The 15,422-nt window shown below is 37.4% G+C and overlaps 1 protein-coding gene across 9 annotated transcripts in view; it reads left to right on the forward strand.

The window, feature by feature from the left end:
• The window catches only part of LOC119794429 (dedicator of cytokinesis protein 9-like), an 83,848-nt gene that overhangs the window by 34,035 nt on the left and 34,391 nt on the right, over window positions 1–15,422 (forward strand). For all 9 annotated transcript variants that reach the window (XM_038301988.1, XM_038301991.1, XM_038301989.1 and 6 more), the window contains exons 5-20: window positions 921–990; window positions 1,109–1,204; window positions 1,933–2,067; window positions 2,150–2,324; window positions 2,586–2,641; window positions 4,586–4,660; window positions 4,752–4,892; window positions 5,376–5,693; window positions 5,774–5,856; window positions 10,713–10,835; window positions 10,940–11,019; window positions 11,118–11,305; window positions 12,276–12,341; window positions 12,789–12,881; window positions 12,991–13,102; window positions 14,030–14,151. In XM_038301988.1, coding sequence (XP_038157916.1) covers window positions 921–990; window positions 1,109–1,204; window positions 1,933–2,067; window positions 2,150–2,324; window positions 2,586–2,641; window positions 4,586–4,660; window positions 4,752–4,892; window positions 5,376–5,693; window positions 5,774–5,856; window positions 10,713–10,835; window positions 10,940–11,019; window positions 11,118–11,305; window positions 12,276–12,341; window positions 12,789–12,881; window positions 12,991–13,102; window positions 14,030–14,151 — 1,933 coding nt within the window. The remainder of the gene's footprint in view (window positions 1–920; window positions 991–1,108; window positions 1,205–1,932; window positions 2,068–2,149; window positions 2,325–2,585; window positions 2,642–4,585; window positions 4,661–4,751; window positions 4,893–5,375; window positions 5,694–5,773; window positions 5,857–10,712; window positions 10,836–10,939; window positions 11,020–11,117; window positions 11,306–12,275; window positions 12,342–12,788; window positions 12,882–12,990; window positions 13,103–14,029; window positions 14,152–15,422) is intronic.

Below are 15,422 nucleotides of genomic sequence, written 5' to 3' on the forward strand. Positions count from 1 at the left end.
CTCGCAAATAAGTCGAAACGAAAAATAATAATAATTTAATGTTTGAACATAATATTTTGCATCACTGTGGAAGAATTATGGTCCTCGCTTTTCACAGCCTTCTGTTCCAAAATGACCAAGATTTCCATCAAAGGCCGTGGGTGGTAACAGGTGGGTTTTGGATTTGCATGCACTTCCAAGTTGACTTATTTATTGTAAAGGCAGAGTCAAAATAATTACAAAAAAAAATCTTGCAACTTAGTCGAAACGAAAAATAATATTAATTTAATGTTTGAAAATAATATTTTGCATCACTGTGGAAGAATTACGGTCTTCGCTTCCCGCAGCCTTCTGTTCTAAAATGACCAAAAGTTCCAACAAAGGTTGTGGTTGATAACAGGTGGTTTTTGGATTTGCAGTCACTTCCAAGTTGACTTATTTATTGTTAAAGCAGAGTCAAAATAATTACTAAAAAAAGTCTTGCAACTTCGTTGAAATGAAAAATAATCTTAATTTAATACTTGACACCCTAAAAAAGTGGTCAAAACCTGCGGTCCACACCAGACATTTACCAAACAATCCAACCAGCACCCGGTGTGTTCTTAATTACTCAAATTAATGGGATGGTCCAACAATTAACAACGTAATCTAAACAATTCCAAATATAAAAAATGTATTACAAATTTTGGTTCTAAATTAACTCAAATATATTGTAACTAACCAAAGAAGAAAACTAAATTGGTAAAAATGAGAAACTACAAAAATTTAGCATAATGGCCACAACATAGCTTTTTTGCTGAGTTAATATTAATTCCCTGTGGATGGTTTCCCATTACCATAAAGTAAAGCCACTGAGTTTATGTTGGAGTCTGCAAATTAATTTAAGCGTAAACATGGCTTTATGGGGTCTGTTTATATAAATATAACCTTTTTTTTCCCAGTAAGGTGTTGAGACCTGACAAACTTGCTCCCCACATGTTCGAAGTTGACGAAGACGTAGAAAAAGACGAGGTAATGCTACTGAGTCCCCGCTGATCCACTCCTGATTAATAGAAAGTAGAGTTTATGAACCATAGGTTTACATGTCTCATCTTGAATCCGCCCTCAAGTCTTCTTTTATTCCCTCCAGGATGCAGCCTCCCTTGGATCCCAAAAGGGAGGAGTGTCTAAGCATGGCTGGCTCTACAAAGGCAACATGAACAGTGCAATTAGTGTTACAATGAGGGTGAGTCTCTCCAGAAAGAGGATTTCCTACAAACAGGAAGTGATCCACAGCAGAAGCAGCCTGTTTCAGGACAGTGAGGAAAAAACAAAAAAACAAGCAGTCTACGGTTTTACAAACTTAAGAAAATATGGAATACATATCTGTTAAGGTGTTTATGTTTACAGTGTAATTTCTGAATGTTTAACTTTTTTAGATTGAGTTTTGACCTACCTCATTAAACATGAAGTTCAGTTTTGGATTGAGTTTTTTTCACATGGTTCCTGTTCCCCCTTAGGGCTGATAAACAACCAGGGATTAAACTTTTTTTCTTTTTTATGTGATGTTATGACATAATGAAGTTTGTGATTTTGTAAGACCACATGTTAAACACTGCAAAAGGGAATTTATTCTTGATAAACCTTGATCTTCACTCTACCCACAGATGAAACGATATAATCGATGCATCAATTTCTCTGCAATATTTCTCTTCACCAAACAGTCAAATTCCATTACTGTAAAGGAGAAATTCAAACATTTATTCTATGAATGTGTTTTTTGCATTTCAGGACAAATATGTCTCTTTTTTTCCCTTTGTGCTTATAGAAATCAGATTGACCTTTGCTGTAGAGAACCCATGTTGTTTTCACTTTGTCCATCCAGCTTTCCCATGCTCTGTTTCCTCTTTATTTTTAGAACAGGACCAATTAGGAACACTGGGGTTGTTAACATGCTTTATTCTAATCCTTCAGTCTTTCAAGAGGAGATACTTCCATCTGGCTCAGCTGGGAGATGGATCCTACAACCTTAACTTCTACAAAGATGAAAACACCTCCAAGGAGCCCAAAGGAACCATCTTTCTGGACTCGTGCATGGGGGTCGTTCTGGTAAAGGTTTCCTCGAGAGATTCTTTGATAGTTCAATTAGATAAAAAATGCTGATAAATTTCATTAATACCTGCTCTTTCAGAATAGCAAAGTGCGTCGATTTGCCTTTGAGCTGAAGATGCAGGATAAGAGCACCTTCCTGCTTGCTGCTGACAGCGAAGCAGAGATGGAGGAGTGGATCAGCACCCTGAATAAAATTCTCCACAGCAGCTTTGAACAGGCCATGCAGGAGAAAAGGAACGGAGACCTGATCGATGGTACTGTATCTCCTCAATCAACTCTTTTAGCTGCATTTGGTCACAAATGCTTCTGGGTCTTTTAAAGATTTCTGTACATGTGATAAAAAAAAACACCCAAAGATGAAAATCAATTATGCATCACAAGTAACTTCCAAGCTTAACTAACCTCTGTTTTTTTCTTAAGTGAATTTTCTGGTGTCCACAGAAAAAGACTTTACTTTGTTTCTCCTGTAAGTACCACAGCTGATCCGACGACTCTCATGTTAATCTTTCCAACAGACGAAGACCATGGAAAACCAGAAATATCCTCAGGAAGCTTGCCAGACAATTTTCAGGTAACCTGCTTATCTATCTAACACGCATCTGTATTCATGCCACCCAAAAAAATCAAATCGATTACTGTATGTGATGCCTGAAGGGTCTGAAGAGCAGAAGACGTCCCGATTGACTCCTTTTTTTTTTGGAAATGGAACTTTAAGCCAATTAGTCAAATGTCTGTGATTCCTGCAACCACATTTTCCGCTTGGTGGTAACTCTGTGCACATCTGGATAAGTGGGTTTTGTTCTCCGAGTGGAATACTTGCACTCAGTTGGTCTGCAGCAGTTGAACGTGGCAGTCTGGAAAAAAAACAAACACTTATTGTTAAAACCTATTCTGGAAAGCTGCAATACCTTTGTTTATTTCTAAAATATTTTTTTTTTGTGAAAGCAACAAACACCAATGCAGTACCCAGTCGATTATTTATTGATTCTACTGTGGCACTTAGTAGTAGCATTTAAGCATCTTCCTCTTGTTTCATACCCTGCAAAGTATTCACCGACCATCAAGTTTTGCACATTTTGTTAAACCAACCAACCGTTTTGTTTAAATAAAAAATGGCATATCTTCATGAAAAATGACATTTATTGTATTTGCAATGCAATAGGGGTTTAAATAATAATCGTTTTGTATCGATGCATCGATCAAACAGCTGACGATCCGATGCATCGACACGTCCGCAAGAATGCAAGATTAATGTTTTATTTTTTCCATCCGGTCTATTTTTATCCATTTGCTCCTGGTCGTAATTCTGACTCCCGTGCTGTGGTGGCGCTAAACCTATTTTGCCCTCCTACCGCGCTACTTTTAGCTACTATCCTCTTTCTGCTTGCACTCACACACTGATGTAAACACAGGGGCATTATTATTTTTTAGTGAATGAAGTTTTCATAGGAATAGCTGGAGTACAACTTTGCTACTTCTGTTATTTGCTGTTGTTTCTCAAATAAAATGCATAATGATATTACAGCTTTCATTGATTTATTTCAAATTTGAAACATTTTCTAGCCTGTAAGGTAAAAAAAAATTAAAATTAACCAATTAATCAAATGGAATCGTATTGTGGTATATTTTTGAGTATCGAAAATAATCGAATGGTTGGGTCAGGAAAATGATACTGAATCTAATCGCCATGATGGGTGTTATTTACACCCCTACAATATAGAAGCCTTAAGAAAAGCATTAATCAAAACATTTTATAATATGTGGGATAAATGGATAAGATTTGTACTCCCCTTCCAAAAAGATTTTTATATAATTCCAGTGTCCTTACTGAGGCTTTGGTTTGACTTTCTGGAACTAGAAAAAAATACCTAAACCAAATGTATAACTCATTTTATGTGTAAAACTGTTTTCATGCTTTTCAATAAAAAATTAATGGGGGGAAAAAGAAAAGCATTAATCAGAGAAGTTAGAGCTAAGACATCCAGGGATCCACAGCACAGATTGGAGAATCAATCAAGAGGAGAATCATTTGTCCTATATTTTATAGATGAGGCTTTTATTGAAGACAGGCAAGAAAAAGCCACATATGCACCGTCTGCAATGTTTTGGAAGAAGGTGCTCTGATCTAGTGGGAATAAATCAGAACTGTGTTACTTTACTTGGGAAGTGAAAGGGAAGCAGGTCTGAGCTAATGGAACATTGATGGAGATAAATACAATCCTGTGGTAAGACTTAGGACAGAGACCATGGAGATAGTTAGGGTTCTGTTTCCTTGTACCTAAATAGTTCTGCTTCTGGTTTAGATGTCCTCCCTGTACTTTGGGCACTTTGGCTTTCTCCCACGGCCCAAAAACATGTCTTTTAGGTCAACTGGTCACTCTCTGTTTCTCTTGGGAGGAAATGTGTTTATGCATGGTTGTTTATCCTGTTTTTGTGATCCTATGATGGAGTGGTGACCTGCTTCACCCTGCCTCTCGCCCAAATACCTCTTTAGTTTTGTTTTAATTTCTTTCAGACTGCCAGAGATATCGAATCCAAAATGAGAAGTGAAGCTCGCCTTAAGCTGTTTACTCTGGATATAGACACCCAGGTGAGAAAATGCTGTGTTGAAATTCCATAATCATAAAGGCCTATTATGACGACATTTAAGCCTTTCAACGGTGTCTTCTGGGTTGTTGCAGAAACTGGACTTTTCTAGCATCGAACCAGACGTGCGTCCGTTTGAGGAGAAGTTCGGAAAGAGAGTCCTGGTCAGCTGTCACAACCTGTCATTCAATCTGCAGGGCTGTGTGACAGAAAATGAAGATGGGCCCACGACCAACGTAGGCTTTACTTTGTTTTTAGAAGCATGTGCTTTCCGATCAGAAACGAGTCGAAAGACATGCTTATGATAATCCCTTGTGCAAATGCAAGTTAGCTTTAAATCATTTGGGATGGCCCATTTGGATGGTTAATGGAAAAGCTGATATTGCTGGCTCGGTATCTTGACTCCCAGCCAGGGCTTCACATGAAGCATTAGCGCTAAATGTGCTTTCCTGACGTCACTTTCCAGCTTTCTGAATCAGTGAAAGGAAAACTCCTTTTTACTCAAGATGCTTAGCTGGGAACGCACAGCTATTAGCAAAAGGCTGCAGCCTCCTACACAAATGGACATGTGTAACGGGAATGCATAATGGAAAGAATAAACTAGAGGGAGGGATTTAGGAGAATGTATATATTTATATTGACACATTTTACACTGCTGTCTCTGATAATCCAGCTGCTTTTTAATTTCCTCCTCTATGTTTTTTTTTATATTTTCAAAGGTTGAACCGTTCTATGTGGTCCTGTCCCTCTTCGATGTCCAGAACAGTAGAAAGATCTCGGCCGACTTCCACGTAGATCTCAACCACCCTTTAGTCCGTCAAATGACATTAGGTCACGGCAGCAGGTCAAGTTCGGATATCATCAGCGATGGTCCTCCAGAAGGCCTCGGGCTGACTCCTCACTATCCAACACAAGGGGTCTTCTCAGTCACCTGCCCTCACCCAGACATCTTCCTGGTTGCAAGAATTGAGAAGGTTCTCCAAGGGGGGATCACCCACTGCACCGAACCCTATGTGAAGAGTTCAGACTCCACCAAAGTGAGCTCTGAAGCTGAGATGAAATGTTTTCCTCCTTCCATCCATAGATTATAAGATTTAACACATGCACTCTCGTTTAGGTGGCTCAGAAGGTGTTAAAGAACGCAAGGACGGCTTGCAGCAGACTGGGACAGTACAGGATGCCATTTGCCTGGGCTGCAAGGTGTGATGATAAACCAACTGTGAATAAATGAATGAATGAATGACAATCAAGTAAAAAAATATATATAATTTTAACATATGCAAACATTTTGTATAATTAAAAACATATCTAATGATGTTAAATATATAATTTAGGGCTTATGTCTGAAAGGGGGAATGAAGAAATTAAACTTAATTAAGCATACAATTTCTATTTAACCTTATTGTCCAAACTGATCTATAATTCCTTTAAGTAAGAAAATAAATACATTTAAATACATACCCATACACTGTTGGGCCAATTCACGGTTAAAGAGTTCAGTTCACAAAGATGAAAATGAACTAGCTCAAATTCATAGTTCACTTTTTCAAAAAACACAAAGTTAAAAAAAACCTAGAAATGAACTAATTCAGGTTCATTTGGTAAATTAAGTCACAATCCTCCACAATGTCAAGGTTTTGGTTAAGGTTTGAGGACCTAAATGCAGAGGAAGAGAGACTGAAGAGATTTCTTGCAGTTTAAAGGAATAGTACACCCAAAACATGATTAGCCTTCATTTTCTACTCACCCCAATGCTGAACAACAAGACTCGTGAACGCGCTTTTAGGAAATCCTAAACACTACTGTTTATGCTCTAAAAACATTCTAAATGACTTCGTTTCGAGTAAATTCTGGATGCTACCCACTCGGGACACTTGGAATACATTGGACGAGCAGTATGGAGGAATATTGACACGTTTTTTGTGGACTTTTATGGACCTTTCTGCCTCGGGCACCATAGACCTCCATTATTTGAATGTCAGCAGACAGCAAGAAGCCTCCCAGATCTCCAGATGCATTTGAGATATCAAAAAAGTACTCCAGAGTGTTGTTCAGCATGGGGGTGAGTAGAAAATGAAGGCTAATCATGTTTTGGGTGTACTATTCCTTTAATGGGGGAAAAAAATGTAAACAAAGGCAGGAATCCAAAAACCAACTAATAATGTAAAACAAACCAGACCTATGGAGACATCTGGGGAAACCAAACACGAGGAGCCAGGGAGAGACGTGGTAGGTAGTCAACGGCATGGGAAGACAGCAAAGACAAGGCACCAACAAAGAATGAGAGCAGAGGGAGAGTATATGTAGCTGACTGAGACAAAGGCAGGGCTAACGAGCTGACAAGGAGCAGGTGTGAAAGGAGACAACAAGGAAGCCAAGTGGAAAGGAACACACACAAGAGGGCAACAAAGGAAAACAACAGTAAAACCTGAGAACATAAATCTACAAACTACAACAAAATAGGAATTAAACCAATAAAACTAGAAAACAAGGAGCAAAGTAAAGCACAACAGAACCAAGACCGTGACACACAATAGAACCTCATATTTCACCCTTTCAATGTCATAATATATAGAAAGAAATGGAAAATACTGGGTGCAATCAAAGTATACTGGATGTGCAGCGAAGCCTTTATTTGGCCAAATTACAGAGAACTTCGGAAAGATACATGACCCATTCAGGTTCTGCTGAAAAGATCTGGATCAAAAATGATTTATTACGTTCCTCATTCACTAGCAGATATTTCCCAAAATAACTCAGATGCTTGAACTCGTTGTGTCGCTTTAAATTTCAAGTGGACATGGCTGAAGTACGGACTTGTTTGTTAAGTCTCAGTGGGCACAGTTTGCACTAAAACGTACGTTTTTTTTCTGTCAGTCTTCCTTTGTTAGTTCATAAAACTTTTAGAAATACCCGCAGATGAGTCTGAACGGAGCAGACGAGTACTAGCAGTAGACATGCTGCTCTGTAGGGCTGTTTGCCGTAATAAGTGCAGTAAAACCCGATATTATCCAATGAAAAGCGTTGTCATTGATTGAACGCCAACGTGAGCTGTGTGTCTCGCTCATTATTCTCAGAGTGAACGTTGATCTCGTTCACGTTCATTTCTTCAAAATCGGTCCGTTCACTAAAAATTTAAACGTATTCAGAGAACGCCGTTCATTGAACGCGTCATGCACAATAATTGACCTATATACATTCCCATGTGTCTACACCCATCTTCAGCCATACCATTATTACCCATAGTCCACATGATCACAGCAATTTCAAAATGATGTATACAGCCATCAACAGTGACTAAGTTTACCCATTGATGTTCACCACCTTTCTTCCATTTCAAATCTTTCTAAGAAAACCAGTTTGAGTCTTTTCCTAAACAGTCTCATGCTTGGACACTGCTTTAATTCAACTCTGAGTTTATTTCATACTTTTACACAATCTATTGGGATCTTTTCATGTCTGTTTGAGCACATGAGAAATGCAGATCATAATGCAGTGAATAGATGACAGGAGAAGGAGTAACTTTGTTCACCTAATTACTGTTTTTGTTGTCAAACCAAGCAGCTATGCAAGGCGCTTAAACAACCACTGCAATTACAGATTGCAATGTCCATTCCTCCTTCAATCCCTCTTGTTTTAAAAATTGAAATAAGTGGAAAGAATAATCAATGAAACCGCCTTGGGGCAAAGCATGAACCACACATTACGTTGTACAATTTTACCAGCAGATTATGAATATATTAATAAGTAGAACCAGAAGTTATATTTGATTAATATGTCTTTCAAATCAAGGGTAAAACCAAGTAATGATCGTTAAGTAAATGATTAAAACTGACATTTTGCACGATTTCCAGGTGTTATTCACGTCTTACCTTTGTGGTGGTCGTTCCAATCCAAGCGAAGTTGGGCTTTAAGAACAAACTAGATGACACGGGAACAGACGAGATGGAATAAGAGGGAAACACACAAAAAGATGGCAAAGACACCACTTTACACTGGGTGTAACATTAAAGACACACAACTTGAATGGTTGTTATAAAAGAATCAGCTAAAATAGTTGAGGAGCTCCTTCTTAATAAACAAATCAGCATCTAAATGATATTTCTGCCTCTATTCCAGGCAAGCTACCTTCTTTAGTAATAGGAAGCAGAGGTGGAAAGTAACGAAATACAGTTACTCAAGTTACTGTATTGAGTAGGTTTTTTGTGTATTTTTTTATTTTTCAAGTAGTTTTTAAAATCGGTCATTTGAATTTGACTTGATTACGTTTTGAGTGAAGTATTGTGTTTCGTTACATTACAAATCCCATCCGTTACTGAGTAAAAAAAAAAAAAAACTTTGGAAAACCGAAAGAAAGATAAAAAATTGGGCCCGGAAGCACTACAGTGAGTGACGTGATCAGCATGTAGATCTAGGCTACCAGGCGCCAAGTCTTTCTGTAGGAGATAGGGAACGAGATGGAGGTGGATGAGGAGAGCGACAAGAATGTTCAAGAATGTTTCACTACAAATGCTAGCTGAAACATCGAATTCTGCTGCCCAGAACGACGAAAATCCTTGGCCACATTTGAAAGACTGCTTTTCATTTAAATTCAAGAGGGCCAACAGTATCATCATGCAATGCCAGATGTGTCTACCAAAGGTGACTAAACTGGCAGCATTTAATAACTCCACATCTAATCTGCAGGAGCATGTTTTGGTAAGTATTTAGTGCATTGGTACTTCAAACAAAGATTTTTCTTTAATTAAAAACTAAATAGTTTTGGATTTATGACTCCTTGTCCTATTTTCACTATATGGGAGAGATCCCCTGCCCCGTTCAACAGTTTTTTTTTTTTTTTTTTATTGTAACTAAGTAACTTTTACTTAAAATACATTTTAAATTAGCTGCTTATTACTTTTACTTGAGTAATTTTTCTGATAGGTAATTTTACTTGTACCGGTACTTGAGTAATATTTCATCCAAGTATTGGTACTTTTACTTGAGTATTATATTTTAGTACTTTTTCCACCTCTGATAGGAAGATTATTAACTGGTTGCTGGGGGTCAGGATCGCTCAGCGTGCAGAAGGCACACTGGACACAGAACGTTGGGTCGGGAGGAAACCGGGTGCTATTTCAGATGATTGACAGGCGGATATTTAAAAACTCCTTATCCGCTGTACAAACGGGCGCTACCAGCAATGATGATGCTGGGTTTTCAGCTCACAGCTTCCTCGAACAGGCATGGAGTTCTCTTCTTGTCAGCAAAACGGACCACAGCTCTAGAGATTGCACTACGTGGAATTTCTTTTCCAGCTGGATCATTAGGTCTCTCCCTCTGGACCGGTGGTCACCGATGGAAGAGGAAGAAAAAGGGGGATCTGGTGGTTTTAAAGGTCGCGGCACGGTTCAGGATCTGATGTCAGAGGCTGCACCGACACTTAGCCGTAACCCGATCCCTAACATAGATCAGTCTGATCCTTAAAAATATTATTTCTTTTCAAAAATCTAACATAAAATCAGTTTATTAAAGATTTAAGAGAAAGACCACGCCTAATACCCCACTTCTATCAAGACATACATGATTACCATCTACAAGTTTAATGACAGAGTTGGATGAAATGGGAGCTCCACTCTAAAGTGACAAGCCCATGAAGCACACTTAAAGTTATCAATTTTCTCATGAGTTTCTTTATATAATCTTTTTTTACTCAAAATGGGATTATGTTGATGATTATTATTTGCGTTAGAAAGGATACTGGAGAAGTTCACAGACTTCCTGAGAATCCACCCATGAAGTAAACATTTCAGATTCTCTGAGTGCCGGAAAGTAGAGTTCAGTTCTGCAAATTCTAGAAGCTGCCTTATTGTTTACATTCATTTAATCAAATATAGTAAAGCATTTCATCGATTGTGGTTTCCTATGAAAAGAAGATGGCTTCCTTTCAGCAGAAAACATTTTTACTACGTCAAAGCTGCAGCTAAGCTAATAAAGCCAACAATTTAAAGAGATTTACAATTAAAAAAGGTCAAAGGTCATTTTACCTGTTAAATGTTAGATTTTCGTCTCTGCAGGCCTGTGTTCAAGGATGCATCTGGAACTCTGGAGAAAAACGCTCGTTTCTCAGCCCTCTACAGGCAAGACAGCAGCAAGCTGTCAGACGAAGACATGTTCAAACTCCTCACCGACTTTAGAAAGTATGTTGTTTCGAGTTGATTTTTTTATTTTTTTTTCCCCTGTTCATCAAACTTTCTTTGATACGTTTGTAAAAGGCCTTTTTCTCCCTATGTTTTCCCTACAGGCCAGAAAAAATGGCAAAACTTCCTGTGCTCTTGGGGAACTTAGATGTTACTATTGATAACGTTGCACCGGATGTACCCAGTAAACCCTCCTTATGTTTTCAAAACCTCTTTATTACATCTTTTTTAAACTTGACTTTGATCTGTAACTCTCTAAGGGGTCTTCCTCGCTGCTTACAGACTGTGTCACTTCCTCGTACATCCCAGTGAGAAACTTTGAGCAGAATGGTCCAGGAAGCGCTCTTCTCGAGGTGGAGGAGTTTGTGCCCTGTATTGCTAAGTGTGCCCAACCGTTCACTATATATAAAAACCACCTCTATGTCTACCCGAAACACCTCAAGTATGATGGGCAAAAGTCCTTTGCAAAGGTAGGTATAGAAATATGTTTATATTACTGCTTTTATGTATTTTTTTAAACTGTTTTCAAGGCTGCACTTTAAAAAAAAATTAAATTGTCCATAGAGCTGTTCTTAACGAAATTTCTTTTTGTTTACACTTGTGTATATAAAATCACAAAATAAATCTAAGTCTAAATGTATTATATGCGATTGTCATTAGGGAAATGCTACCACAACCAGGAATCATTTATATTTATTTTGTTAAAGACAAAACAACATAGTGAATAATTATTATATAAGAAGAAGAAAAAAATCCATATTTTTACTAATTCTCCCAAAGGAAAACGTAAAAAAATGAAAATAAGATGGTATTTGGCGCTTTTCACTCTTATTTCATTAGATAAAGTATTCAACAACCAAATGTAAAGCAGCTAAGAGTAGCATCAATAGAGCAGCACTGGTATTGTTTAACTCAAATCACAGCAATGTGATAGAACGGCCTAGTCAAAGTCCAGTTCTTAATCAAAATAAAAATCTGTTGCAAATTAAGCTCTATTTTTTGTTTGTTTTCCCACAATAAACTCCAAAAAAATACAACTATTTTGTATGCATTTCTGTTGTCCTGCATAATGAGAGCTATGCAACATTAACCATAGCTCTAAAGCATATAAGCTTTCCTGTTTGGAAAGCAGTTATGCTATTTGGCAGGCATTCCACATAATCATCACTTTGTGCTCCTGCCTAGCGTGTGAGACCACTGGCATCAGACTCCAGCCCATTTGGGCGAACTGCAGAGCTGGAGAGAGTCGTCCTCATGCTAAGCAGCAGCTTTTGATTAATTAGAGAGGTTTTTGTTTTAAATAGGGTAGGTCATTGTTAAAAATCTAACTACAAAAGTCTTCTGTCTGTCATCTTTTGTATTTATATTCACAAAATTATATTTTCTATATTCACCCTCTGATTAGAATGGATGTATTTGTGTTTTTATCTCCTTTACCAGGCGAGGAACATTGCTGTTTGTGTTGAGTTCAAGGATTCAGATGAAGATGAAGCTCAGCCACTGAAGGTACGGTTACATAAAACAGTTTTCACTTTTCCTTGTAGCTGTATGAGTGTTCCTAACTGAAAAAAAGACCAACTGATTCTCCTGGCATTTGAATTAGGTAAACAGAAGTTGTTTACCTAGAAAAAATTTACCAAATTAAACTGGATGACCAGGAACCAGCAGTCTGAAGACAGCATCCAGTTAGTGAAACATGGTGTTGGCACCATCATGATGTGGGGATGCATGTCTTTGGCGAGAAGAGAGAGGCTAATTAGAGTCTATGCAGGAGTAGAAGGTGATGCGACAGGAGAATCCCCCGTGGATTACAATGTTTGCAGATGAAAATGTCCTTTGTTGTGTTTGGAGGAGATGGAAGAAAAGCTGAAAAGGAGGCAGCTGGAAGGTGATTAATGGTTTCCCTCATTCATCTTCTGCCTTTACCGCCATCTTCTCTCTGATTCTCTGCAGTGCATCTATGGCCGCCCTGGAGGGCCTCTGTTCACCAAACAGGCGTATGCAGCTGTTCTTCACCACCAGCAGAACCCCGAGTTCTACGACGAGGTATTTCTGCTTGTGTTGTTCTCAATCAAAGCATGGACTGATTAACTAGAACCCACTTTACTTTTTCTTAAGCCATTCCTAATATTAACCACTGTGTTTCCGCCCACAGATAAAGATAGAGCTGCCGACTCAGCTGCATGAGAAACACCACCTTCTCTTCAGCTTTTATCATGTCAGCTGTGACAACAACAGCAAGAAGAAGGATGTAGTAGAGACTCCTGGTAGGCCGTCAAATATCCCTGGGCAGCTAACATATGTGATAACCCTCTCAGGCTCAAATTAAGTTGCACGAAAAGGAGAAAATGATCATATTGGGTAGTAATATACAATTCAGACTTTTTTTGAGAGAGAGAGACCTTCACATGCAATGAATTCTCTGATGTTGCAGATCTGCAACAGTGGCCCAGAGTGGTAATTTAACACTGAAGACTGAATCTGATATGAACGTTAACTTTATTTGAATGTCACAAACAAAAAATTAACAAAACAAAATTCGAAAAAAAAAATATTTCTCTCAAAAAATTAGAGACAACTTTTTCCTCAAACTTCTCAAAACCTCTTGAGAAGGCCGTTTCTGTTAAACTGTTGCTCAAAATATAGGCAAACTAGAAGATAAAGCATGTAGCATCCATTGGTACAGTACCTGTTTGGGCGCACGTTGTGAATCCACAACATTGAAATCGAGATGGCTCTGGTGAAAAACCCAGAGGAGATAAAATCTACTAATTGGCATGTTTCATATCTATACACATTTATGATTCATCTTATGTAGTATTGATTTCAAAATAATGGAAATTGGTAGTGATACTTACATAAAATTGGTGCTTAGAAAATCTATTTCAGTGACACCAAGGACTCAGCCATGTTGAAAGTGAGTCAGCAGTGCTATCTGGTGAGCTGGAGAGAAACTGTTTGTTGCAAATGCACAACTAAGTCCTTCTGTTGTACTTCTGAGTAACAAAAGCTCTTAAAATATGGATGTGGAGTAATTAGCTAAGTAGCATTTAGCTGTTGCAAATCTGCAACATCTGCCTGGAGAGGATTAAATGCCAAATCATTGGTGTCTAATGCATAATATCAGGCTGGTTCACCCTATTACTTCATAAGTGGTACTACTGGACGTGCATCTTTGTTCTATTTGTCTTCAGTGGGTTCAGCTTGGTTGGCACTCCTGAGGGACGGTGGGAGAGTCATCATGAATGAACAGCAGCTACCTGTGGCTGCAAATCTCTCTCCTGGGTATCTTAGCTCCCATGATGGAGTCAACAAGGTAAAAGTAGTGAGATGTTATTAGAAGGAAAGATTATGTCAGTGTTTGATTCTTCAGATGCAAAGAAATCTCGACAAATTAATTTGCATTCAGGCCTTAAATATCAAAAATGCAATTAGGCGGACCCTCTTTGTGTTACATTCATTTCAAGGTTAAAATCTTGTTAGCTGAGATTGGATTGGGACATTATGCAGGTCCTGGAGGCTTTTTTACAAGGCATCCTCTGAAGTCTTTGATGTAGGTCTGCTTTGTTATTAATTTGATTAAAGCCATTTTCTAATCTCAGCTAAAGTGTCTTTTAGTTAAACCCCCCATCTGCTGCAGCTGTGTATCTGCCTTATGTTTCATTGGTGAAGGTAGATCAGCTGCTTTAAGTAAATAATACACCAGCATGTCCTTCATAGGCGTCTACAGCTTTAGCATTTTTATTTTATTTTATTATATTTCTTCTTTATTGGAAGTAAGGAAGAAAATGTGTTTTGTACAGTATATTTTTGTTTGAATGTCATTTATTTTCTAATAAGATTAAATAAATGAATAGAATAAATGAAGATAATAAGTAAGATAAGTAAAGTGTTTCACTAATTGAAAAGTTTCAAATAACTATGTAATTGTTAAGGAAGCAGAAAGTTAATTTGTTTTAATGGACCCAACTATTTATGAAACACAGGCTTTCAAAACTTTTTCAAAAGTTTTTTAGCCAAGCATTAAATAAAATATTAACACTTTATGAAATTTCTTATTCTTACTCTGTTTTTCTAAAATGTTCAAAAACTTTAACAGGTTTTACAATATTTTCGTAACAGTTTTTTATTTTATTTATTTTTTTATTTATGAAGGCAGGATGAATGCGATTTTCTAACAAAAATGAAATAAAACTAACTGGTTGGTTTTTTTTAATCTATTAAAAAAGAAAATTAGAAGGATGTTCTTTAACTTGCGTCCATACATTTAACATTTAATTTTTTTACAGTAATGTTAGCTACATTACAAAGACGTTAATGCTTCTACTAATATAATACTTTGTGGCTCAAAATTATACCAGTAAAGAGACTTAAACATTTTTAGTTATATTTATTGTTGAATTTAGCTTTTGTTTATTATCTCGCCAATTTATAGATTAGTAACCTTATTTTAAAGACATAGCCAATCAAATTTAAACCTGAATAGGCTAGCAATCTAGCAATCTTTTTATAATAATAATAATTTCATTTATCTCACTCATCATGAAAAGTTTACCTTTTTTAAAAAGCTAACTAAAAACTTTATTC

This window comes from Cyprinodon tularosa, unplaced genomic scaffold (genome assembly GCF_016077235.1).
Source record: "Cyprinodon tularosa strain WSP-4 unplaced genomic scaffold, ASM1607723v1 ctg48, whole genome shotgun sequence".
NCBI lineage: Eukaryota > Metazoa > Chordata > Actinopteri > Cyprinodontiformes > Cyprinodontidae > Cyprinodon > Cyprinodon tularosa.